The 25,152-nt window shown below is 49.9% G+C and overlaps 1 protein-coding gene across 1 annotated transcript in view; it reads left to right on the top strand.

The window, feature by feature from the left end:
* Positions 1-14,721, top strand: part of COTL1 (coactosin like F-actin binding protein 1) — a 52,608-nt gene extending 37,887 nt beyond the window's left edge. Inside the window, exon 4 of the mRNA XM_016930291.3 lies at positions 13,363-14,721. Within this exon, the coding sequence (XP_016785780.1) occupies positions 13,363-13,473 (111 nt within the window). The 3' untranslated portion in view covers positions 13,474-14,721. The remainder of the gene's footprint in view (positions 1-13,362) is intronic.
* The last annotated feature ends 10,431 nt before the right edge of the window (positions 14,722-25,152 follow it).

Genomic DNA, 25,152 nt, shown 5'->3' with positions numbered 1-25,152 from the left:
TGTGAGGATGCAGTGGCACTCCAGTGTGGGCGACAGAGCAAGACCTTGTCTCAAAAAAAAGTCTTAGAGGAAAAAACAGTCTCCTAGGAGAAAGAAGGAGATCCCTGCACCCTAGGTTTGGGCCTGGCATGTAAATAAAGCCACCTGAATAAGCAAAGAATTCTGCCCAGCGGGCTGTGACCTGGCTGCCCTCCACCAAACTCCAGACCAGTGCCAGCCCTTGGCCAGCCTGCCCTAGCCTGGTACCTGCCCCAGGCACCTGCCAGCAGCTGGCCTCCGGACGCTGTGGTGCAGTGATTCCCGACACAGTCGCTAGCACGGTATACAGTCGCTGTGCCGTGAGGATGCAGCATTCGAACGTGTACAGGTCTTAACCTGAAGAAATGAATCTGGAGAGCTGTTTGTGTGTGAAGTGCATGTTTCCCAGCCTTCATGAAAGGCCGAAGGCTCACTGCACTCTACATCTTGCCCCTGTGTATGAGTGTCTTTCCTCCCCCTCTTCTCTTCCTCTTCACTGGACCGCTGCATACTTTTGTCCACCTCTTGTCATTCTTTATTCTCGGACATCTTGCCTCGTGAGATTCCCTTATGAAACAAGCACACACGCTTAGTCTTCGCCCCGTGGTGGTTTTATTCTAAGTCGCTGTGGTTTGCCGAAAGGGTTCCGACAAAATGCAGGAGCTAAGTGATCAGCCACTACCCACCGTCTCACACAGAGGGGTCTGCCCCTTCCCGTGGAGCCCTTGCCACAGCCTTTAGCAGAGCAGAGATATAGCCTGTGTCCTTTCTCTTGACATTTCCTAAATGCTTTTTGTTTTTATAATTTTTTTTTGAGATGGCGTTTTGCTCTTGTCACCCAGGCTGGAGTGCAGTGGCACGATCTCGGCTCACAGCAACCTCTGCCTCGTGGTTCAAGTGATTCTCCTGCCTCAGCCTCCCAAGAAGCTGGGACTACAGGTGTATGCCAACACACCCAGCTAATTTGGTATTTTTAATAGAGATGCCATGTTGGCCAGACTGGTCACGAACTCCTGACCTCAGGTGATCCGCCTGCCTGGGCCTCCCAAAGTGCTGGGATTACAGGCATGAGCCACCATGCCCGGCCTGTTTCTATTATTGTAATGGCCAAATATTATTTTGTAAGTGGATGTAGTACAACATATGTAAGTCTGTGATACCCATTTTGTGTGTGTGCACACCTCTGTATGGTGGTGTGTGTGCATGCCTGTGTGTGGGAGTGGATGTGTGTGTGCCTGTGTGTATATATGTGTATGTGTGTGCACTCCTGTGTATGAGTGTGGATGTGTGTGCATGCATGTGTATATGTGTGTACGCATGCTTGGATGTGCATGTGTGTGCATACCTGTGTGCACCTGTGTGTGCATGCATGTATCTGTGTGTATGCATGCATGTGTCTGTGTGTGCATGCGTCTGTGTGTGCATGCCTGCATGTGTATGTGTGTGTGCATACCTGTGTTTCTATGCACCTGTGTGTGTATACGTTTGTGTGGACATATCCCTGTGTGTCTGTGTGTGTATGTCTGCACATGCCTGTATGTGCATGTGCATGTATGTGTGTGAGAGGGTGTGTGCATGCCTGTGTGTGTGCACCTGTGTGGGTACATTCCTGTGTGTGTGTGTGCACACTTGTGTGGGTGCATGCCTGTGTGTGTGTGTATGTCTGCGTGTATGTGTGTTGGTGTGTGCATATCTGTGTTTGTGTGCGTGCATGCCTGTGTGTGTCTGTTCCTCCACCTGGTGAGTTCCCTGGCGTGGAGTGAATCCTGTGGTCTGCTGGCTACTTCACTTCCTTTGTCCTCAATTTTCTCATCTGAAAAATGTGTATGATAATATCTCATGGAATTGTGAAAATTCAATAAGATACCTTGTATAATAATTGCCTGGTGTATATGAAGTATTACGTAGATAGTATTTACTTATTTATCCAACTTTTGCTGAAAAATGGAAACAGCCTGGTATTTACTGGCAATGAACATCTTTGAGTATGTATGTTGTTATTTTTAAAAAATTCTGTTATTTCTTTGGGAAAAATCCCCAAACATGGATGTGGCTGAGGAATAAGAAATGCTGGGCACAGTTTTGATGGGGCAGAAGTTGAAGATCTGAACCTGGATTTAATCTCTAGCTTGTCAACTGATCAATAAGCTTGGGCTATTTGGAGCTCCGGGTTAAGGGAGATTCTGAGGTTAAGCCTGGACTCGGTGGGGAAAGTGCCATGATTAATTTGTGATGTCTGCTGTGGACACCGGAGAGAGGAGAGTATGTTTCCCGCATGCTTTCCATGCCTGGTCTAGATGAAGCTGTAGTTAGAAATTAGGCAAGGTGCGTTTGGGGCTTCTGTAAATCTCTGTGGTCAGGAAAGCCGAGCCTGAGACTCCAGGCAGTTGCCCAAATGCTGAAGAGGTCGGGGGCCCTTTCGGGGTCACAGATCCGGGCATAGGAACAGCCGCCCCTATTTGGTTTTGGCCAAAACACTCACAGCGTGCTTCTAGGACGCCATGCCTTCCATCTTCATTAGATGGTTACCCTGTGTCCACCCGAAATACAGCCGTGTGCCTCTGTCTTGGCTTTTGTTCCCCAAGTACAGCAGGGTCGCGTCACTCCGGAGCTATGAGGGTTTGACACGGGTGCCTTTGTTCCTGAATCTGTCAAACCCTAGCCTGTGCCATTTTGATCTGTTAGTTTTTCCCTTTATCTATAATGACTCATGCCTATTATAAGAACCTGTTCCGGCCAGGCATGGTGGCTCATGCCTGTAATCCCAGCACTTTGGGAGACCGAGGCAGGCGGATCACCTGAGGTCAGGAGTTCAAGACCAGCCTGGCCAACATGGTGAAACCCTGTCTCTATTAAAAATACAAAAATTAGCTGGGTGTGATGGCGCATGCCTGTAGTCCCAGCTACTTGGGAGACTGTGGCAGGACAATCGCTTGAACTTAGGAGGTGGAGGTTGCAGTGAGCCAAGATGGTACCACTGTGCTCCAGACTGGGCAATGGAGCAAGACTCTGTCTCAAAAAACCAAAACCAAAACCAAAACAAACAAACAAAAAAGAACCCATTCCTTTTGAGTAAATTATACCTTGCTGGTAGAGTTTTTAAAACCTCGGTCTTTCAAGCACTTTGAATAGTTGTGGGAGGGAGGGGTAGGGGCCTCGGTGGGGTTGGCAGCAGGTGCCCAGTGGGTTTCATAGCTGTGTGTTTTCATTTGGCTCCTGTTCCTTAGAGATTGCCTTGTCTCCTAGCAAGATTCAGGGTGCTGGGGACTGTGGCTGTGTTTCTTCAGCAGTTCAGAGTCTTTGGTTTATTAGTCATCATCACCCACTTGTGGAAAAGACACATTCATGTGTCCAGCACATGTCTTGTCTATCCCCGGCTCCATCTTATGCCTGCGGGTGGGGAGATTCTAGTCCCCACACTGTGTTGCGAGGGTTTGGGAAGGACCTGAAGCCAGCAGGCAGCCTTCGTTGTGAGAGCTATGCTCTGATCCCAAAGCTGACTTTTCCATGCCAGGTTTCTCCACTGCCCTAGGATCTGGTGTCCGTGGTGGAACTTCGTCCCGTGTCTATGCGCTCTGGAGGCTTAGGTGTAGGATCCCTGGATGACTGGTGGGGAAAGGCTGGGGGACCCTGTTGTCCAGCCTTCTTCTTTCACAGAGGTGGAAACCAGGGCCCAGAGCCATTAAATACTGCCTTCCGGGCATTTCAGAGCCCGCTGCTTCTATTTTTCTATTCTCAGTCTATCAGAGAGACCAGTAAGTACCAGAATTTTGACTTCCCAGAGCCTAGGAGAGTGTATGGCATATGACAGGTGTTTATTAATGTGTGTTCGTGGGAAGAACAAATTGTGTCGCTTTCATTGTCTTCCAATACAATGAAGATCAGTTCCTCTCCTGGGCCCTACTTCATAGAAATATGCATTCCTGACTTCACAAATGGAACTGCCCAAGAATCCCCACTCATGTTTTCTCCCCGGAGCTTCCCCTGCACCCACATTCTCTGCATTGGTTAGGAATATCCTCATAGGCGAAACACTCCTGAATAGCAGACCCTACACTTGTACCCCGACAGGCCTCCTTGTTCCCTGAAGCTAACCCTGGGCCTGGCTTTGGGGTTTGCAGCCGGATTTGTCATCTTCTGTCTGCCAGTTTCACTGACTTGGTTATTCCAAGGAATTCCTGGGACTTTCCTTTGTTAAAAAATAAACGTTAGGAATGAGAAGAGGAACTAGCTACTGCCTGTGTCTTCACTCTGAGTGACTGAGGGAACTTCATTACATCTCAGATTCCCCTAACGATCCTGAGAATGAAGGTGAACCCACAGTCCTGTAGAACATTCTCTCTGACTGTTGAGCACTCCGCTTTGTACCGGGTGTTCTCATCAAGTGTGCAAGCCCCTTTTATGCTCATACGACCCTCACAACAGCCCTAGGATGTGAAGCTGCTATTGTCCCCATTTGCAGATGAGGAGACTCAGGCTCAGGGAGGTTGAGTCCCCAGGGAGGCTCAGGCCACTGGAGATGCCTGTGGACAAGGATGCCTGTTTGTATTTGGCCTGGACCTGCTCCCAGCATGCTGGGGTTTAAACCTGGGCAGTTGGGAGCCATTAAAAAATGAAAAGGGGTCAGGTGTGGTGGCTCATGCCTGTGATCCCAGCACTTTGGGAGGCCAAGGCGGGGAGATCACTTGAGGCCAGGAGTTCGAGACCAGTCTGGCCAACATGATGAAACCCTGTCTCTAATAAAAATACAAAAATGAGCCGGCCATGGTGGTACGTGCCTGTAATCCCAGCTACTTCAGAGGCTGAGGCAGGAGAATTGCTTGAACCTGGAAGTAGAGGTTGTGCTGAGCTGAGATTGCACCACTGCACTCCAGTCTGGGCGACAGAGTGAGACTCCGTCTCAAAAAATGAAAATAAATAAAAATAAAAATGAAAAGGATGGGCTGGGCATGGTGACTCACACCTGTAATCCCAGCACTTTGGGAGGCTGAGGCGAGTGGATCACCTGAGGTCCGGAGTTCAAGACCAGCCTGGCCAACATGGTGAAACCCCGTCTCTACTAAAAATACAAAAGTTAGCCAGGTGTGATGGTGGGCGCCTGTAATTCCAGCTACTCGAGAGGCTGAGGCAGGAGAATCGCTTGAACCCGGGAGGTGGAGGTTACAGTGAGCTGAGATTGCGCCACTGCACTCCAGCCTAGGTGACAAGAACAAAAACTTCATCTCAAAAGATAAATAAATAAATGAGAAAAGAATGATTTAAAACCAAGATAGGAGAACATGCACTTTAACATCCAGCCTTGCGAATAGACGGCTAGACTCTGTACAGAGCCCCTGTACCTAACCCGTACCCTCTGCTGTATTACCCTCCTCAGAAAGGTGGAGACAGGTTTCACTGGATGTTTATTTTGCATCTTTGAGGCATGAGTCTATAAGCACTTGAGAAAGGTCACAGGGACAAAACTTGTCTTCATTCATGACCAGCCTAGCCAACATGGTGAAACCCCGTCTCTACTAAAAATACAAAAATTAGCCCGGCGTGGTGGTGGTTGTCTGTAATCTCAGCTACTCAGGAGGTAGAGGCAGGAGAATCACTTGAACCCGGGAGGCAGAGGTTGCAGTGAGCCGATCGCACCATTGCACTCCAGCCTGGGCAACAGTGAGAGTCCGTCTCAGAAAAAACAAAAACAAAAAAACTGGTCTTCCACTTGCTGGTTGCATAATTCCAAACCATTCAAGCAGCCTCAGCCGCTTGGAGTGAGACTTCATCGGATGAGGCCCTTGGAAAAAAATCCTGCTTTGGCAAGAAAAGAGAAGTCCCCCGTCTGGCAGCTATGGGAGAGCGACACCGAGTTCCCAGACAAAACAAAGAGCTTTCTTCAGCCACAGGTGACGGTGCCCCCAGACTGACACATGTTGCTGTGCAGTCTCTGGCAGGTTGTGGCAGCTGCCTCGAGGACTTGGCAGTCTAGAGCAGCCCCTGGAGGCGGGATGTGGGGAGAAAGTGGGGCTGGCACCAGGAACGCATCCCCAGGGCCCTGCCGGGAAGTTGCTGTGTCCCCTGGGATGAATTGTGTCCCCTCTCTGGGTTGTTGCTGGTCCTCTACATAATGAAGAGGTGAATGGCAGGTCTCAAGGGTGGAGTGCAGTGGTGCGATCATGGCTCACGGCAGCCTCGACCTCCCAGGCTCAAGTGATCTTCCTGCCTCAGCCTCCCAAGTAGCTGGGACAACAGGCGCACACCACCACTGTTGGCTATTTATTACTATTATTATTATTATTATTTGTAGAGAAAGGGTCCCACTGTTCCCCAGGCTAGTCTTGGAACTCCGGGGTTCAAGCGATTCTCCCTTCTCAACCTCCCAAAGTGCTTGGGATTACCGGCGTGAGCCACAGCGCCCCACCTCCCTTCACTATTTTGTTCAGCTGAAACACAATTTACATAGAGTAAAACGCACAGATCTTAGGAATACTACTCGATGAGTGTGTGTGTGTGTGTGTGTGTATGTATGTATATATATATATATATTTTTTTTTTGTTTGAGACAGAGTTTCGCTCTTGTCACCCAGGCTGGAGTGCAATGGTGCGATCTAAGCTCACTGCAACTTCCGCCTCCCCGGTTCAAGCGATTCTCCCGCCTCTCACACCCAGCTAATTCTTTGTATTCTTAGTAGAGATGGGGTTTCACCATGTTGGCCAGGCTGGTCTTGAACTGCTGACCTCAGGTGATCCACTCACCTCGGCCTCCCATAGTGCTGGGCATGAGCCACTGCATCTGGCCCAAGTTTTGTGTATTTTGAATGTTCATGATGCATACCTTTGAAGCCACCACCCAGATCTGGACATGGCGCAGATGTCCACCCCCCTCAGATGGGCTCTAATGCTCTGCGATTCATGATTCTCTTTGCCTGATCACATTATTCTTTCAGACGCTTTCATGTTCTGTCTAGACCTGCGCTGTTGCCGGCCACGTGTGGCCACTGAGCGCCTGAAAGCGCACCCAGCCATATCACTGTGTGCCGTATACCCGGAGGGCACACAGCGTTTCTAAGGCTGGGTTCAAAAGAAATGAATGTAAAGGACCTCATCAGTAACTTTTAGCATTGATTACATTGTGGAAATGACAATATTTTGCATATATTGGATTAGATAAAATACTATTAAAATAAATGGCACTGGTTTCTTTTTTACATTTTTCAATGTGGCTAGTAGCAAATTGAAAATTCCCGGCCAGGCACAGTGGCTCACGCCTGTAATTCTAGCACTTTGGGAGGCCGAGGTCAGTGGATCACTTCAGCTCAGGAGTTTGAGACCAGCCTGGGCAACATGGTAAAACCCCATTATCTACCAAAAAAAAAAAAATTAGTCAGGCATGGTGGTGTGTACCTGTAGTCCCAGCTACTTCGGTGGCTGAGGTGGTAGGATTGCTTGAGCACAGGCGGTGGAGGTTGCAGTGAGCTGAGATTGCACCAGTGCCCTCCAGCCTGGCAGCGTGGGTGACAGAGTGAGACCTGTCTAAGAAAAAAAAGGAAAGAAAGAAAATTCAAAATTCTGGCCTTTGGGAGGCCAAGATGGGTGGATCGCTTGAGCCCAGGAGTTGGAGACCAGGCTGGGCAACATGACGAAACCACGTCTCTACAGAAAAATACAAAAATCAGCTGGATGTGGTGCCTTGTGCCTGTATTTCTAGCTATTAGGAAGGCGGAGGTGGGAGGATCGCTTGAACCTAGGAGGTTGAGCCTGCAGTGAGCCGAGATCGCACCACTGCACGCCAGCTTGGGTGACAGAGTGAGACTGTGTTTCAAAAAAAGAAAAATTAACATTCTGTATGTGTCCGCATTGCTCTAGGCCCTGGAAGTCTCCTTCTGATGAAGGACTTGCCTCCTGAGTCTTGCCACCTGCCCCTGCCCCCGTGGGTGTTGGTGGCATGTGGGTGTTGGCAAGTGCTGTGTCTTGAGGAGGTGTGTGTGGTATAGGGGTGGCCACGCTTTGCATGCATATGTTCCCTGTGGTTTCCAGCCTCAGGTGCAAGGCAGACTTCAGCTGCTCCACGCAGGCTCCCTCCAGTTTCAGGCATTGCTCCCAAGTCAGAGTCCGTCTGCCCAGAGCCGTTTTTGCTCAGCTTCTGCCTCATTTTGAAGACATGCAATGAAGCCCACTCCCCAGTGGTGCTTGCAACTCCCTTATCTCATGGGAGCCGCTGGAAGGCGTGGAGGTGGAGAGGTGTGGAGGTTGTTTTCAGTTGGTTTTTAGGCTGAGGCTCAGGTTAGACATTTTGGGGACATTCTGTGGAGTCCACGCCCTGAATGGAAGGTGCTGGCTCACCTTTGTAAGCCTCTGGGGGCTTGGGAGCACCCCGTGTAGGATGGAGGCCTGCTAGTACCCCCTCCACGCGGCCTGACCACCTGGGCCCCTGCAGAGTTGCTGCTGGCCCTATAGAAGGTGGGAGCGGCTCGGTGTCCACTCAGGAGCAGGCTGGGGTCCAGCTCTGGCTCCAAGGGAACTGACCACTGTTGGTCACAGGCCTGTCTCACCCATGTGTCCACGTGACGTCCAGGCAATGGGCCCATGCATGACCAGTCTGCCAGTGAGGTGACAGCGGGGAGCCGGTCCCAGGGGGATGATTGGATAGAGATGTAGACACTTTATTTGGAAGGTGCTAGGAGTCATTGCCAGGCTCAAAGAACGGGGAAGGGGTGGACAAGACACAGGAGCAGCACGAGGAGGAGACACAAAGAGGGGAGGGAAGCTGATGGGCAGGGGGGAGAGATGAGCGGACCCAGGTGCAAGGGTGGAGAGCAGTGGGCTGGGGCATGACTGCCGCTTAACCAGCCTCATGGTGTCACTCGCCGAGCCTCAGTTTCCCCTTCTGAATTGAGGGGCAAGAGATGACCTCTAAGGACCACCAACCCTGCTCTCTATGAGGCCATGGTGATACTAAGGCCCAGAGGGAGCCCGGACCTCCAGTGTCCTCCGTCCATCCCTTCTCTCTGCTTGGCTTTGCACTGGCGTGGGCTGCATCGAGTCCCAGACTGTACACCTTGGCAGTCACGTGGCGGGGGCTCTCGTGTGAGGAGGGGAGCAGAGCCAAATGCACCAGCTGTCAGCCAGACTGAAGGTGAAGGGAGCCAACAGGCTCATGTCTGAATACAAGGTCTTCAGCCCACCCCTGGAGGCAGTATGTCAGGATTCTTCCGAACAGAGAATCTGGGGTCTGTTCTAAAGGGGCCTAGAGCACGGCCACGGTCACTGTAGCTTCAGAAATGTTTAAAGTTTTGTCTTTCTTGGTTATTGGAAGAGGCAAAAAATGAAAAAAAAAAAAAGCAGGAATGAGGGAAGACTCAATTTTGCACATTCTCTCTGTGTTCCCCTGAGGATAAATTGGAAATGAAATAGGAATACAGGACTTTTAGGTATGAGCCAGTTCAGTGTGTTAAGACACTTGATTTCTAAACCTTTGCTTTTTGGCAGTAATCGGATTGCTGGACGACTTGTCTTTTAAGACCTCTCTAAGTACTGATGATAAAAACAGCCCTTCAACAGGGAAAATAACCTTCCATTCTATTTTCTACTGAGCAGAGAGGAAAGAACATCAGCTGAGCCAGGAGGGTTATCAAGTTGCAGGATGACCCTGTTTATCTTGTGAGATTCAGTTTGCTTTAAACGTTTTCAGAGCTCATATGGTTGCTTTTGTATATGCTTTTGTTTGTATAACTTGGAATCATTTTTCTGCTAATCTTTTTATTTTAAATATGTCTCTGGTATGTAGTACAAGATTTGAGGGGTTTTTTTTTTGTAGTTTGAAACATAGTATTTTTAAAGGTAATTTTGTTCATTTACATTTATTGTTATGTTTTACTAGATCTGCTGTCTGTTTTGCTTCTTTTTGTTTCATTATAATTTGATTTCCTAAGTACTTGTGGTTTTAGGTTGGCCTGTGCCTAGCTCCATGTGTCTTTCATTTGAGATTTCTTAGACCTTATCAAACTTATTTTTCTCTTTTTGAGATGGAATCTCACTCTGTTGCCAGGCTGGAGTGCAGTGGCGCCATCTCGGCTCACTGCCATTTCTGCCTCCCAGGTTCAAGCCATTCTCCTGCCTTAGCCTACTGAGTAGCTGGGATTACAGGCGCGTGCCACTACACCCAGCTGATTTTTATATTTTTAGTAGAGACGGGGTTTCACCATGTTGGCCAGGCTGGTCTCAATCTCCTGACCTCATGATCTGCTCTCCTCAGCCTCCCAAAGTGCTGGGATTACAGGCATGAGCCACCATCCATGGCTCTCAAACTTATTTTTCTTAATCTAGATCTTCTAATAGCTAACCGACTCGAACTTCAAGTGTTCTTATTTCTGTAGATTGCCATATATAGCTATCACAAAGCAGAGGAACTTTGGACTTTTCTTCTATAAGCATCTTAAGCTGTTGGCTTCCTCCTTCTGAAAGCTCTCTGCCCCTCCCTCATGCCGTGGGGCTCAGGGTTGAGAAATACATTAATTCTCAATTCTCCTTTCTGGCTCTTACATCCAACTTGTGTTCTTTCATTGCACGGATCACATACACTTAGTAACACACTGTAGTGGGGTGGGAACAGAAAGGATCTCAAGGGTGTTCTGTCATTCTGGGCAAATCTCTCCAAGCCCAGCCCATGAGTCTTATCTTCAAAAAGTAAAATAAAATAAAGCTAATATACTGAGGGCTGAACGAGAACATGAGTGAGGCTGTTCCTGGCACACATCAGCTGCTTGATAAAAATTAACCTCCCGTTCTTCACTTTGTTAGTGTTCTCAGTGGCTTTGCGCGCCAAATGCATTGTCTTTTTATTGTAAAGCTTGACTTCGGGGATGCTCCTGGGCTCATCATTCTTGGCGACATGGCGACTTTTTTGTTTTTTATTTTTTAATTGTGGTGGAATTCATTTAACATAAAATGAACCTTTTTATGTTTATTTATTTATTTTGAGACGGATCTCACCCTGTCGCCCAGGCTGGAGTGCAGTGGCGCGATCTTGGCTCACTGCAACCTCCGCCTCCCGGGTTCAAGCGATTCTCCTGCCTCAGCCTCCCCAGTAGCTGGGACTGCAGGCGCCCACCACCACGCCCGGCTGATTTTTGTAGTTTTAGTAGAGATGGGGTTTCGCCATGTTGGCCAGGCTGGTCTCGAACTCCTGACCTCAGGTGATCTGCCTGCCTCGGCCTCCAAAGTGCTGGGATGACGGGCGTGAGCCACCGCACCTGGCCTGAACCATTTTAAAGTGTACAATTCAGTAGCTTTCAGAACATTCACAGTGTTGTGCAAGCCCTACCTCTGTCTGGTTCCAAAACTTTTTCATCACCCCAAAAGGAGATGGTGGCTCTTTCAAGACGCCAGCTTTGGCATCAACTGGACCTTCTGGTTTTCTGACTTCGGACAAGCATTGTAATTTCCAGCCTTTGTTTCCTCACCTTTAAAATGGAAATAATGTTGATCACCTTACGGGCCTTTTTAAAAAGAACTTGATAGAGGTATAATGTATGTACCACAAAATCAAGTCATCCTAAGTGTACTTTTTCAGTACTTTTTCGTGAATTTGTGGAGTTGTGCACCCATTACCACAATCCCAATTTTAGAACGTCTCTATCATTTCCTGTTCCCTTCTCCAGCTCTGTGTAACCACGAGTCTGCTTTCTGTCTGTATGGGTTTGCCTTTTTTAGACATTTATACCAATGGCAGCTGATAGTACATGGTCTTCATGCCTGTCTTCTTTCACTCAGCATCATATTTCCGAGGTTCATCCATGTAGTTGCGTGTGGCGACGCCTCATTCCTCTCTGTGGCTGAGGAATATTCCATTGTGTGGACGGACCGTGTTTTGATAATCCACTCCTCTGTTGATGGACATAGGGGTTGCTTCCACCTTCCATGATTCATATTTACTACTGTGTGTCATTCTCAGTACTGTGGCACTGTGCTGGTACACATAAGTGCTTAATAATTGTGGTTAGCCGGGCGTGGTGGCTCACGCCTGTAGTGCCAACACCTTGAGAGGCCAAGCTGGGCGGATCACTTAAGGCCAGGAGTTTGAGACCAGCCTGGCCAACGTGGCGAAACCCTGCTTCTACTAAAAATACAAAAATTAGCTGGGTGTGGTGGCAGACGCCTGTAGTTCCAGCTACTTGGGAGGCTGAGACATGAGAATGGCTTGAACCCTGGGGGCAGAGGTTGCAGTGAGCCACGATTGCGCCACTGCACTCCAGCCTGGGCAACAGGCTTTTCTCTCAAGAAAAAGAAAAATGGTGGTCATTGTTTATGTTATTTCCTTATGGGCTTTTTTTTTTTTAATGTGGATGATTTTCTTACCTTTAGACTTGTTATTTGTGGTTTTGATAGCTTTTTTTTTGTCAAGCTGTCCGTCATCGTCCTGAAATTTTGTTTGTTAAAGTCTTATGATCCACATATGGCAGTAACTGTGTATCATCATGGCTTAGGGCTGTCTGATAAGCCAGGCCACCTGGTTCCCTCATTCATGCCACAAGCGTTTACTGAGTGCACCATGGGTCCCTGCGGGTTCTATGGGTGAAACCTGTGTACTGCGAGAGGAAAGAGTGACTGCATCCATTTTGCTGAGCCCTGTAGCCCCACAGCCTGGCGTGGTATTTGTTGAAAGAAGGTAGAGCCTCTACCCTCGTGTAACTCAGTGCGGGTGGAGAGCCCATGGCAGGCCCAGGACTGGAGGCTCCTGCGTCATTAGGAACATTGGTGGCTGAAGCTTGCTTGTCCCAGCTGGCGAGAGCCAATTACGCCTGTCTCCTTCCACCTCCACGTATGGTGACATCACTTTGATAGCTTGACATCAGCCACTGTGGGACTATTTACATCATGGAAGTGGGCAACAGACACCAATCTGAGCTTTTGTCCTTTTCTTTTTTTTGGAGTGCCTGGTGTTAAACATTTACCAGCACACTCGTGAGCCTTTCCAACCTCGTAACCTATTATTTTCCTGACAAGATAGCTTTTTACAGATGAGGAAGTTGAGGCACAGAGAATTGAAGGGACTTGGCCAAGGTAACAGCCCAAATTCAAGCCCCAGCTTCCTCGGGCCATCCCCACGGACATGGGAAGATGCAGCATCAGATCTGCCCCACTCCCTCCTCCCAGTCAGGTTTTTTCTGCCAGATGACTCTGCTGTTCGATTTCCATTGACTCTGCTGCTGAATTTCCATTGACTGACTCTGCTGCTGAATTTCCATTTCCATCTCTCATCAGGGTTTTCAGTGCTTTGCTTCCCAGTGTGTTGCCTGAGCCACCCTCACATCCTGTGCCTCCTTCTTAATAGGAACACTGTGTTTTCCTTTGTTCTTGCAGAATTTCGCTAAGGAGTTTGTGATCAGTGATCGGAAGGAGCTGGAGGAAGATTTCATCAAGAGCGAGCTGAAGAAGGCGGGGGGAGCCAATTACGACGCCCAGACGGAGTAACCCCAGCCCCCGCCACACCACCCCTTGCCAAAGTCATCTGCCTGCTCCCCGGGGGAGAGGACCGCCGGCCTCAGCTACTAGCCCACCAGCCCACCAGGGAGAAAAGAAGCCATGAGAGGCAGCGCCCGCCACCCTGTGTCCGCAGCCCCCACCTTCCTGCTTCCCTTAGAACCCTGCCGTGTCCTATCTCATGACGCTCATGGAACCTCTTTCTTTGATCTACTTTTTCTTTTCTCCCCCTCTTTTTTGTTCTAAAGAAAAATCATTTTGATGCAAGGTCCTGCCTGCCATCAGATCCGAGGTGCCTCCTGCAGTGACCCCTTTTCCTGGCATTTCTCTTCCACACGACGAGGTCTGCCTAGTGAGATCTGCATGACCTCACGTTGCTTTCCAGAGCCCGGGCCTGTTTTGCCATCTCAGTTTTCTTGGGCCCTGCTTCCTGTGTACCACTGAGGGGCAGCTGGGCCAGGAGCTGCGCCCGGTGCCTGCAGCCTTCATAAGCACACACGTCCATTCCCTACTCAGGCCCAGACCTCCTGGTATCTGCCCCGGGCTCCCTCATCCCACCTCCATCCAGAGTTGCCTAAGATGCATGTCCAGCATAGGCAGGATTGCTCGGTGGTGAGAAGGTTAGGTCCGGCTCAGACTGAATAAGAAGAGATAAAATTTGCCTTAAAACTTACCTGGCAGTGGCTTTGCTGCACGATCTGAAACCACCTGTTCCCACCCTTTTGACCGAAATTTCCTTGTGACACAGAGAAGGGCAAAGGTCTGAGCCCAGAGTTGACGGAGGGAGTATTTCAGGGTTCACTTCAGGGGCTCCCAAAGCGACAAGATCGTTAGGGAGAGAGGCCCAGGGTGGGGACTGGGATTTTAAGGAGAGCTGGGAACGGATCCCTTAGGTTCAGGAAGCTTCTGTGCAAGCTGCGAGGATGGCTTGGGCCGAAGGGTTGCTCTGCCCGCCGCGCTAGCTGTGAGCTGAGCAAAGCCCTGGGCTCACAGCACCCCAAAAGCCTGTGGCTTCAGTCCTGCGTCTGCACCACACATTCAAAAGGATCGTTTTGTTTTGTTTTTAAAGAAAGGTGAGATTGGCTTGGTTCTTCATGAGCACATTTGATATAGCTCTTTTTCTTTTTTTCCTTGCTCATTTCGTTTTGGGGAAGAAATCTGTACTGTATTGGGATTGTAAAGAACATCTCTGCACTCAGACAGTTTACAGAAATAAATGTTTTTTTGTTTTTCAGAAAACAGTTTGGTTTCTGATTTGTCCTACAAAGTTCTTTTTTTTTTTTGCTGTAAAAACAAAGGCAGTCATCATCGCCTTCAGATTTAATAGGTGTTTGCGGAGCTGCTGAGGCCGGGCACATTCACATTCAATAGCTTATTTAATTCTTAGCAACCATAAGAAACAGGTGCTGCTTTTGTCCCCATTTCCTGAAATCTGAGGCTCAGAGGGACTCATTCACCCGAGGTCACCCAGATAGAAAGTGGCAGAGCTGGGATTTTTTTTTTTTTTTTTTTTTTTTTTTTTGGTGACAGAGTCTCACTGTGTGGCCCAGGCTGGAGTGCAGTGGGGAGATCTCAGCTCACTGCAACCTCCATCTCCCAGATTCAAGAGATTCTCCTGCTTCAGCCTCCATAGTAGCTGGGATTACAGGTACCCGTCACCATGCCAGGCTAATTATTGTATTTTTAGTAGAGAGGAGTTTCGCCATGTTGGACAGGCTGGTCTCGAGCTCCTGACCTCAGGTGATCTGCCCGTCTTGGCCTCCCAAAGTGTTGGGATTACAGGCGTGAGCCACCACACCCGGCCAGAGCTGGGATTTGAACTGAGATCTCTCAAAGTCCCTGGTGCTGTGGCTTGTGAGGGGAGCGGGGAGGCCACACATTTGGGATAGTGATGGGACCACAGGTAGTGATTCTTTTTGAGTGGCCAGAACTCCCCTGTCTGCCTTTTTAGGAAAAGCCAAGAGAAAGCATCTTCCTCGTTGGCCATGACATCCTTTCCGAGGTTATCCTACAGCTGAGAAACTGGACTTCCAGCACACCAGACCCTGTGGGAGCCCAGAATCAGGGCAGAGGAGTTTCAGACACAGACAGCGGGGCTTGGAGGAGCTGAGTGTGGGGCAGGGAGGGTGCGGAGAGAGGGCAGAAGCCGAAATCAGGGCAGGAAGGAATCCTACAAGGTATGGGCAAGGCCCTGATCATGCTGCCCAGGGTGGCAGGGGGCCATAGGTCACCACCCTCCCCAGCCCCAGCCCGCCCCACCCACGTCTGGGTTCTAATTTCTGCTCATCTGTTCACAGCTGTGTGGATTTAGGCAATTTAGTTAACCTCTCAGCCTCGGTTTCCTCATCTGCAAAATAGACAACATTGCCTACGTGTAGAAAGGCTTAAGGAGCAGCGAGGATTGTGCAGGCAAAGGGCGCCTGTCAGGGTGCAGTGTTCTTATCTCACGCCTGCCACTGGTCTTGTTAGCTCTGTGGGCTTCCGTCTTTTCCTATACCCAGAGCTGAGGGAGCTAAACTAGGTCCGTTTCCAGTGCACGGGTTTTAGCTCCGTTCAGAACATGGGCTCAGTAGGTGCATGACTTCATGTCACTCATGCACTGCGTCCCGCAAGCCTTCCATCCTCTCCTGGAATCTCCTGGTCAGCCAAGCCCTCCTCCAGGCCCACTGCCCACCCCACTCCCTGCCCCAAAGCAGACTAGAAAGAATGAGCAGCTCTCAAATCTGCCCCTAGGCCTGTGGTCTCATCCCTGGCTGTGAATTAGGATCACTGGGAGCTTTGAAAATACAGATGAGGCCTCTATCCCAGACTAGTGAAATCGGAGTGCCAGACTCAACGAACGCCAGCTTTTCCTTTCCAGACAGCTGCAGAAGTGGCCCCGATCCCGGGCAGGAGGGGCTGGAAGGGAGGCCTGCCTCTCCCTCTGTGGGTTCCTCTCGTGAGTGGAATCTTGTTTGTTTTTATTTTGTTAGTTTTGAGACAGGGTCTCACTCTGCCACCCAGGCTGGAGTGCAGTGGCACAATCACAGCTCACTGCAGTCTCCATCTCCTGGGCTCAATCGATCCTTCTGCCTCAGCCTCCTGAGTAGCTGGGACTGCAGGTGTGCACCACCATGCCCAGCTAAGTTTTGTATTTTTTGTAGATAGGAGGTCTCCCTATGCTGCCCAGGCTGGTCTCAAACTCCTGGACTTGAGTGATCCTCCCACCTCAGCCTCTCAGAGTGTAGGGCTTACAGGCGTGAGCCACTGCACCCAGCCATGACTGAAATCTTGAAGGGCAAGTGCAGACAGGTTTATTGAGCACCTACTATGTGCCAGGCACTGGCCTAGGTATGGGGATTTGATGATGAACAAACTCAGACAGCCCCCACCCTCAAGGAGGCTGAGTCTAGCAGGGATGATGGATATTAATCAGCTTGTCCCGCCAGAGGGTGTGTGTTTCCAGATGAGGATAAGTCTCCTTCAGAGAAAAAAGCCCAGGTTCCATGAGAGCTCACGAGGGCCCTGGATCTGGCTGGAGTATGGGGGAGGGCTTCCCTAAGGAGGTGGTACCTGAGCTGAGAACTCGGGGAAAGGAGGGGAGGAACAGGAAAGCGTGGACATAAGCTCCATGGAATGTTTGCCCACGGGTGAGCCAGGGTCTGAAGCAGCTTGTTTGTGTGTCAAGGAGCTTGGCTTTAACTTGAAAACTGCAGCTTGGGCCTTTGCTGGGGATCCCAAGGGATCATGAGACCATTGAAGGCAGAGAAACCTTGCCTTTTTTTTTTTTTCTGAGACAGAGTCTTGCTCGGTCACCCAGGCTGGAGTGCAATGGCGCTATGTCGGCCCACTGCGACCTCCGCCTCCTGGGTTGCAGCGATTCTCCTGCCTCAGCCTCCCCAGTAGCTGGGGTTACAGGCGCCCGCCACCATGCCCAGCGAATTTTTGTGTTTTTAGTAGAGACAGGGTTTCACCATGTTGGCCAGGCTGGTGTCTAACTCCTGACCTTGTGATCCACCCACCTCGGCCTCCCAAAGTGCTGGGATTACAGGCGTGAACCACCACACTCAGCCCTATTTCTCAGCTGTGCCAGGTGTTTATACCCCAGAGGTTATCTGGGGCTGGTGAGGGAGTCCAGGCCCAGGGTGTGGCCCTGGCTGGGGGAAAGTTCCCGTGCAGCTCCTGCCCTGAGGATGGGCTGCCCTCGTTGAAATCTTTCTGTTCCCCATTTCTTAGTGAACCATAAAAGAGAGAAACAAGAAGCAGAAAATGTGCACAGTCCAAGTGATGTAGAAAGAATTTTTTGAAAGAACCAGAAACGGCCGCGGCCACCAGATGACTCAGTAAGAGACAGTAGGCAGCACAGCCGTGGCTCAGAGCTCAGCCTTGGGCTCAGGTTTGAGTCCGAGGTCCGTGGTTCACCCGCCAGATGACCTTGGCCAGTAGTGTCACCTCTCTGAGCCTCAGTTTCCCCCTCTAAAGATCACAGCACTTCCCTCATGCATTTATTACAAGGACTAAGTGAGCTGAGACTTGCCAGGTGCTTAGCGTGATGTGATCTGTTAGATTCCGATGGGGACTCTGCACAGTCCTGGGGGACCATCCTCGTTTGGAGCAAGGGCTGTGGCCATGAACAGCTCAGGCCTAACCCCAAGGCAGTGACGGAGCCGTCTGATCCTTCTACCCCTGCTTGTCAGTGTGGGCTGCTGCTACGAATCTAGGGCTTGGCTGGCATCACTTTGGGTACACAAATGTCTCCACCTGGGCAGGGTCTGGGAGGGAGCAAAAGACATGGCTCTTCGATCCCTGTTGGGAAGGTGGGGCTGGGACTGGGAGCCAGCACAGTGTGAGGGGAACGGTTGGAACCCGAGTTCCCCGCCTACAGGCCGTGTGACCTTAGGCAGGATGCTTGCCTCCTCTGAAGAGTTCCCAAGGTAAGTCACACAGCTACACGAGGTTCAGCCGGGCAGGGATGTACCAGTCTCTTGCAAGGGGGGTCACCAAGCGTTTGTGAAGAGAAATACAGCCTACCACACACTCCTAGGAAACAGCTGAGCCAGGATTTGAACCCAGGCAGTGCCGGGTTCAAGCATCTTTTCATGAGGTCATGCTGTAGGATCTCACAGAAGTGAATGAATGAGTGAGCCCTAACATTCTGTGCAATGGAAAGAGACTGGCTAGTCTGCCGGGGTCCTCAGCTGCCTCATGGACCAGGACAACAGCACTCCCCAGCACTCCCTCAGCAGGTGCTCCCTGCAGGCTGGAGGAAGGATGGAGCAGGAATTTCAGTAATCCAGGTTGCTATCCAAAGAGGAAGAAGGACCAGGCGGCCAAACTTCACCATGGCCAGGTGTCCCAACAGCATAAAAACAAAAGCTAGCCAGGCGCAGTGCGCACACCTGTAGTCCTAGGTACTTGAGGCTCAGGCAGGAGACACCTTGAGCCCAGGAGTTCTGGTCTGCGGTGCACTGTGCTGAGCAGGTGGCATCAATACAGTGAGACTTTCTGGGAGCGAGAGAAGCTTGGGTTGCTTTCAGCTCCGAGATTCCTCCCAGCCTGACAGATGAGGCACCTGCAACATTCCATTTTTGTTTGAACGTAAATAAATTCCTTTTTTTTTTTTCTTTTCTTTTTTTTTTTGAAGCAGAGTCTCCCTCTGTCGCCCAGGCAGGAATGCAGTGGCACGATCTCTGCCTCCCAGGTTCAAGCGATTCTCCTGCCTCAGCCAAGTAGCTGGGATTATAAGCACCCGCCACCATGCCCAGCTAATTTGTGTGTGTGTGTGTGTTTTGTTTTTTTTTTGAAACGGAGTCTCACTCTGTCGCCCAGGATGGAGTGCAGTGGCGCGATCTCGCCTCACTGCAACCTCTGCCTCCCGGGTTCAAGCAATTCTCCTGCCTCAGCCTCCTGAGTAGCTGGGATTATAAGCACCCGCCACCATGCCCAGCTAATTTGTGTGTGTGTGTGTTTTGTTTTGTTTTTTGAAACGGAGTCTCACTCTGTCGCCCAGGCTGGAGGGCAGTGGCGTGATCTTGCCTCACTGCAACCTCCGCCTCCCGGGTTCAAGCAATTCTCCTGCCTCAGCCTCCTGAGTAGCTGGGATTGCAGGTGTGCGCCACCACGCCTGGCTAATTTTTGTGTTTTTGGTAGGAATGGGGTTTCACCATGTTGGCCAGGTTGGTCTCAAACTCCTGACCTCAGGTGATCTGCCCACCTTGGCCTCCCAAAGTGGTGGGATTACAGGCGTGAGCCACCACACCTGGCCAAATAAATTCTTAAGTCATGAAACTAAGGGAAAAATATTTTTTAGAGCTTTTTTTTCTTCAGGATTATGCCTTAATTTTGAGCCTTTCCTTGCCCATCAGAGCAGTTCATCCTAAATTGAGAAGAGAATTTCACCTGTTTCCAACAGCAGCTCCATGTTAGCTTTTTGCTACCCCTCACCCACTCAGCATCCTGTGGTCAATGGCAAACTTCCGGAAGGGCTGGAGGGGCTCTGCGTGTCCCTCTAGCCAGGACCTTGTCCACCTTCCTCCTCGCATGCCCGCATCCGGGCCCTGACATCCTTCCTCTACTTTTCTGAAGGCTCCTCTCTTTCCCTCTAGAGAGAGACTGGCCTCTGCTGGTCTGCCTCTTCTAGAAGGTTCCCTGTGCCCTGTGAAGTGGGCTGAATCATGGCTCCCAAAAGATTTGTCTGTGCCCCAGAACCTGTAAATGGGATCTTATGTAGAAAAAGGGTCTTTATAGATATAATTAAAGATCATCCTGGATTTAAGGCAGCCCCTAAATCCCATAACAGGCATCACAGGGAGATTTGAGACAGAGACAAGAGACAAGAGAGAGGAGAGATGAGAGACAAGAGAGGCGGCCACGTGAAGGCAGAGGCAGAGATTGGAGTGAGGCCTCTGCAAGCTTGGAGCCACCAGGAGCTAGAAGAGGCAGGAAGCTTCCCCTAGAGCTTCCAGAGGGAGCATGGCCCTGCCCACACTTTGATTTTTGACTTCTGACCTCCAGAATCGTGAGAGAATATCTTTGTGTTGTGTTAAGCCCCCGGTGTGGTGATTGACTGTGGCAGCCATGGGGAATGAGTCCGCCCTCTTCCCTCCCTCCTCCAGTTGCTTCTCCCCTCCCCCACTAACTGTGCGCCTCTCTGGGGCAGCTGCCCCATCCCAGTGCCTGGCGTGAGGCCTTGCACACAGTAGGTGCTCACTAAGTGGTCAGTGAATCAGCTTCAGTGGAGTTCCCCAGTCTGAAAGGGGAGGAGGTGGGACCCTGCCCAGCTCTTTGAGCCACACCCAGAATCCATACCTGCTCAGATGGAGCTCGGACCTAGCCTATGCTGAACTAGGCAATGAGACCAGACGCCTTTCTGGCTTTCTCCGCCTGGGTGCTGGCTCTTGCCTCTGGCTCTGCCCCAGGGCTGGCCCTGGAGGACAGCTATCCCGTGCGCCTGTCCACCTGTCTGGCTCTTCCAACCCAGCTGCTTGACCCCGTTACCCTGAGTCCTCCACCCTTTTAATCGTCTCTGAGGGAGTCTTAAGATACCGCTACCAGGAGGGGGCTGTGGAGGCTGCCGTGTGCTCCAGGCTTTGGGTTCTGCCAAGTGCTCCCCAGGTACGAGGTGTGGGACTTTGAATCCCTCTGGGTGGGGCAGGAGAGGCAGGTGTTGCCCTAAGGCTAAAGGCACACCAGGGAGTCTGGGGCAGGGGCTGTTCTATCTGCCTGTGCTGGGAACGTGTTGAGGGAGCTGCCACTGCAACTGGGGGATAAGCTAGTAAAGAGGCCCCTTTGGGCCTGGAGTGGTGGCTCATGCCTGCCATCCCAGCACTTTGGGAGGCTGAGGCAGGAGGATCGCTTGAGCCTTGGAGTTCGAGACCAGCCTAGGGAACAATGAGAGACTTTATCTCAGGGGAAAAAAATAGAGATGGGATCTTGCTATGTTGCCCAGGCTGGTCTTGAACTCCTGGGCTCAAGTGATCCTCCTGCCTCAGCCTCCCAAAGTGGTGGGATTATAGGTGTGAGCCATTGTGCCCGGCCAGAGACCCCATCTCTACGAAAAGTAAAAATAAAATTAGCTGGGCATGGTGGCGTGTGTCTGTGGTCCCAGCTACTCAGGAGGCTGAGGTGGGAGAATTGCTTGAGTCCAGGAGGTCAAGTTTGCAGTGAACCATGATCGCGCCACTGCACCCCAGTGCGAGCAACAGAGCAAGACCCAGTCTCAAAAAAAGAAAAAGAAAAAGAAAAACCCCTTTGAACTGAAGGCTACAGTCCATGGGTTATTTCTGGTAAACCTGAGAGAATGAGAGAGCAGGCACTGAATTCTTTGCTCCTTGGTTCATCCCCAGCAGTTCCCATGTCTAGTGTCACTGCGGAGGACAGGCCACACCACTGCGTGCATGCACAGGCAAGACAAGCTGTGATGACTCTGATAAACCCCAGAACATAAAGGCAGGTATAAAAGGCAGCTTACAAAGTGATAGGGGAACAGTGATAACACTTGTGCTAAATTTCCAAACAAAATCCTAAGACCTTGGTTTTGAGTAGGTCCACCTGAGCAGAGATGCATCGGGCACAATGAAAACGAGAGGTGAGCCGTGGGAGGAGGGAGGGAAGAGGGGAAAGACAGTGGTGGAGTGGAGGTTTGCTGTGTCTTTCTGGGCTCATGTATTTTTTAAAAAGCTGAAGGAAATAAGTAAGATGTTAGCATCTGGGTAACAAACCTTACAGATGCATATAGTAAGATGTTATCATCTGTGTAATGGGTAGGTGGAAATTAGATAATTTTCCCTAGTTTTCTGTCTTTTTGGAGTATTAAAGTTAAGAAACGTTTTTTAAACACAGAAGGGAATTCATGTAGTACATATCAATCAGAGGGAGGAATGTCAAACTGCTCACCTGGAACAGGTGATTTGGTTTAAAGTACACCTGTTGGAAGAGTTGGCAGGATGCTAAGAAGAAAGTAATGAGGGTTCTTACAATGGGTCAATTAAGAACAGAGAGGATAGATGGCTGCTCAATGCACGAGTTCTGAGTATGAAGATTCAAACACTACCACAGTGCAGCTGGTTGCTGCTGAGAACCAAATTCGTTGTCTGAAAGGTCAAGAGACTGAAGCTCCCAGTGCCTTCCTGTAGACTGCCTCCCTCAGCCCGGGAGCATTCACTGCCCAGGCCCTCGTTTCCTATACCCCTGTCCCCATCCCCCAGCCTCCTCAGATGCCTTCCACCTGGGTGCTGGCTGCCTCTGGCTCCCCACAGTCCCTATCATCCCTAGTAGAGCCCAGGGCTGCAGCAGGGGCATGTCTTATACATCTGTCCAGCTCCTCCAGCTCCTGGCCCTGTGCCTGGCAAACAGTGGGAGCCCAGTAGCTGCTCACTTAATATATGGATGCCACCTAAATGAGCTCATACCACAAAGAGACCAGCAATCCCTCGATCCCATCTCCAGGTTGGCGTTTAGAACCGTGCTTCTCAAAGGCTGTCCCCAGAAACCACCTACAGCAAAACCACCCTGTATATTTATGAAAATGCAGGTTCCTGGGCACCACTCCAGACCCAGTGAGTTTCAGTCTTTGGGGATGGTCCCAGAACTACATTTTAAACGAGTTTACCAGATGATTCTTAGATATTCTTATGAGAATATCTTTACAGAGGATAGAGCCTAATAAGGCTTTTGTTCCAGTGTTTGGAATGCATGGTCTGGGGACCCAAGCACTAGCATCACCTGGATACTCGCTTAAACAGCACATTCCACAAGACCTATCCCAGGCACAGCCAGGGCAGGTAGTAATCTGTGTTTGAGCTAACTGTCCAGGGCCATGCTGAAATACGTTGGAGTTTGAAAAGCATTGCTTTTGGCCACAGTCCTACTCTCTTCCTTTTTGCTAGAAAACAAACTTTGATTTCATTTTAGAAGAATTATTGTTATTATTTTTTGAGACAGGGTCTCACTCTGTTGCCCAGACTAGAGTGCAGTGGCTCGATCATGGCTCACTGCAGCCTCAACTGCCGAGACTCAAGCGATCCTCCCACTTCAGCCTCCCAAGTAGCTGGGACTACAGGCGCAGGCCACCACGCCCAGCCTTTTTTTTTTTTTTTTTTTTTAATTTGTGCAGACGGGGTTTTGCCATGTTGCTCAGGCTGGTCTCCAACTCCTGGGCTCAAGCGACCTGCCCAGCTTGGCGTCCCAAAGTGCTGGGGTTACAAGTGTGAGACACTGCGTTCAGCCATTAGAAGAATTTTTGGAATGAACTTAAATTTTTTAATTTTATAAGTATTTACATGCCATCAAAAAATATTGAGAAAACACAGAGATAAAGAAGATGAAAATAAAAATGACTTTATACCTCTCTGAGGTTACTGTTGTCACATTTGGGGGTGCAACCTTGCAGACTATTTTGAAAAATTTTAAGTTCTGGGGTACGTGTACTGGATGTGCATGTTTGTTATATGGGTAAACGTGTGCCAAGGTAGTTTGCTGCACCTATCAACCCATCACCTAGGTACCAAGCCCAGCAGGCATTAGCTCTTCTTCCTAATGCCCTCCCTCCTCTCTCTTTGCAGACTTTTTAATGCAACGTGTACATCTTTATTTTCAAAAACTAAGATTATGCTCTGTTTATATTTTTGTAATGTGCTTTTTTCACATGTCAATATATGGTGAACACCTTTTCACATCTGTGAACGCTATTCACTATTTTTGGTGGCTTATATTGGTTAGTTGAACAATAATTTCTCTAGCCAGACCTCTACGGCTGGATACTTAGAATTGGAATTGGCACACTGGTGACAAGCCAAATTCGGCCCCCTGACATTACAGGACTACACACATCTGGCTGCGCAGTGTGCAGTTTACTGCAGGGAGCACTCCACACTGGAACAAACATGAAACCGACGTCCTCGGAGTCGTGCAGGGCATGACTTGCACAACAGCGCCTGGAAGCCCCAGTCCGAAGTTTGGATTGGGTGCTAACATTTAAAGATGCAAAGGTTTCACCTAAAAATCTAGCTTTCAGCTTTTCTTGACAAACCTGAAGATCCAGTAACCTTGGGTTTACATTCCTGCAGAGTAACAAGGGGCTATGATTGAGCTGCAGCTGCCTGCGTGGATGGGGGCAGGGGGAGGTGCACTACCCAGGGCCCTCCAGCCCCCGACCACCCAATGAACCTCCCTGCTGTCCTTTCCTTAGCTCCTTTATGTTGTCTGTTCGCTTCCTGTGAGCATTTGCGTTTGCCACCCCTGGGTGACACTGTTAAACGTCTGCTGAAGGAATCATTCTTCAAAGTCACAATAGTCTGCAGAGAGAAGTTGCTTCCTTTATTTCATTCAAATAGCCCAGATGGGGAGTTGCTATGGCAACTCTGGGACCATATTGTAGATTGCTTCAGGGAGGATCACAGAGCATCCTCCAAGAAGCAGGCCCTCCTCCCCCGAGCCCGCCTCCCACCCTGGCTCCACGGGTAGTAACTTCCAGCATGGATGCAGTCCCAGTTGCTATTGAACAGGGAATAAAGAGGCATGCTTGTAGAACAGAACGTCGGCTCTGAAATGGCACAGGGATCACTGAGTACCACAGGCTCCGGTTCCTTCTCTACAAAGCATTCCTTTTACTATTCACCTCCCCATGCATTTTATATTTTGGGACAATTGTCTTCCAAACAAACTTGATTTAGGAAGCACATATTTGTTTTC

Source organism: Pan troglodytes, chromosome 18 (genome assembly GCF_028858775.2).
Source record: "Pan troglodytes isolate AG18354 chromosome 18, NHGRI_mPanTro3-v2.0_pri, whole genome shotgun sequence".
NCBI classification, from domain to species: domain Eukaryota; kingdom Metazoa; phylum Chordata; class Mammalia; order Primates; family Hominidae; genus Pan; species Pan troglodytes.
Note: the sequence above shows the minus strand (reverse complement) of the source record. Positions and strands in the feature narration are given on the sequence as shown.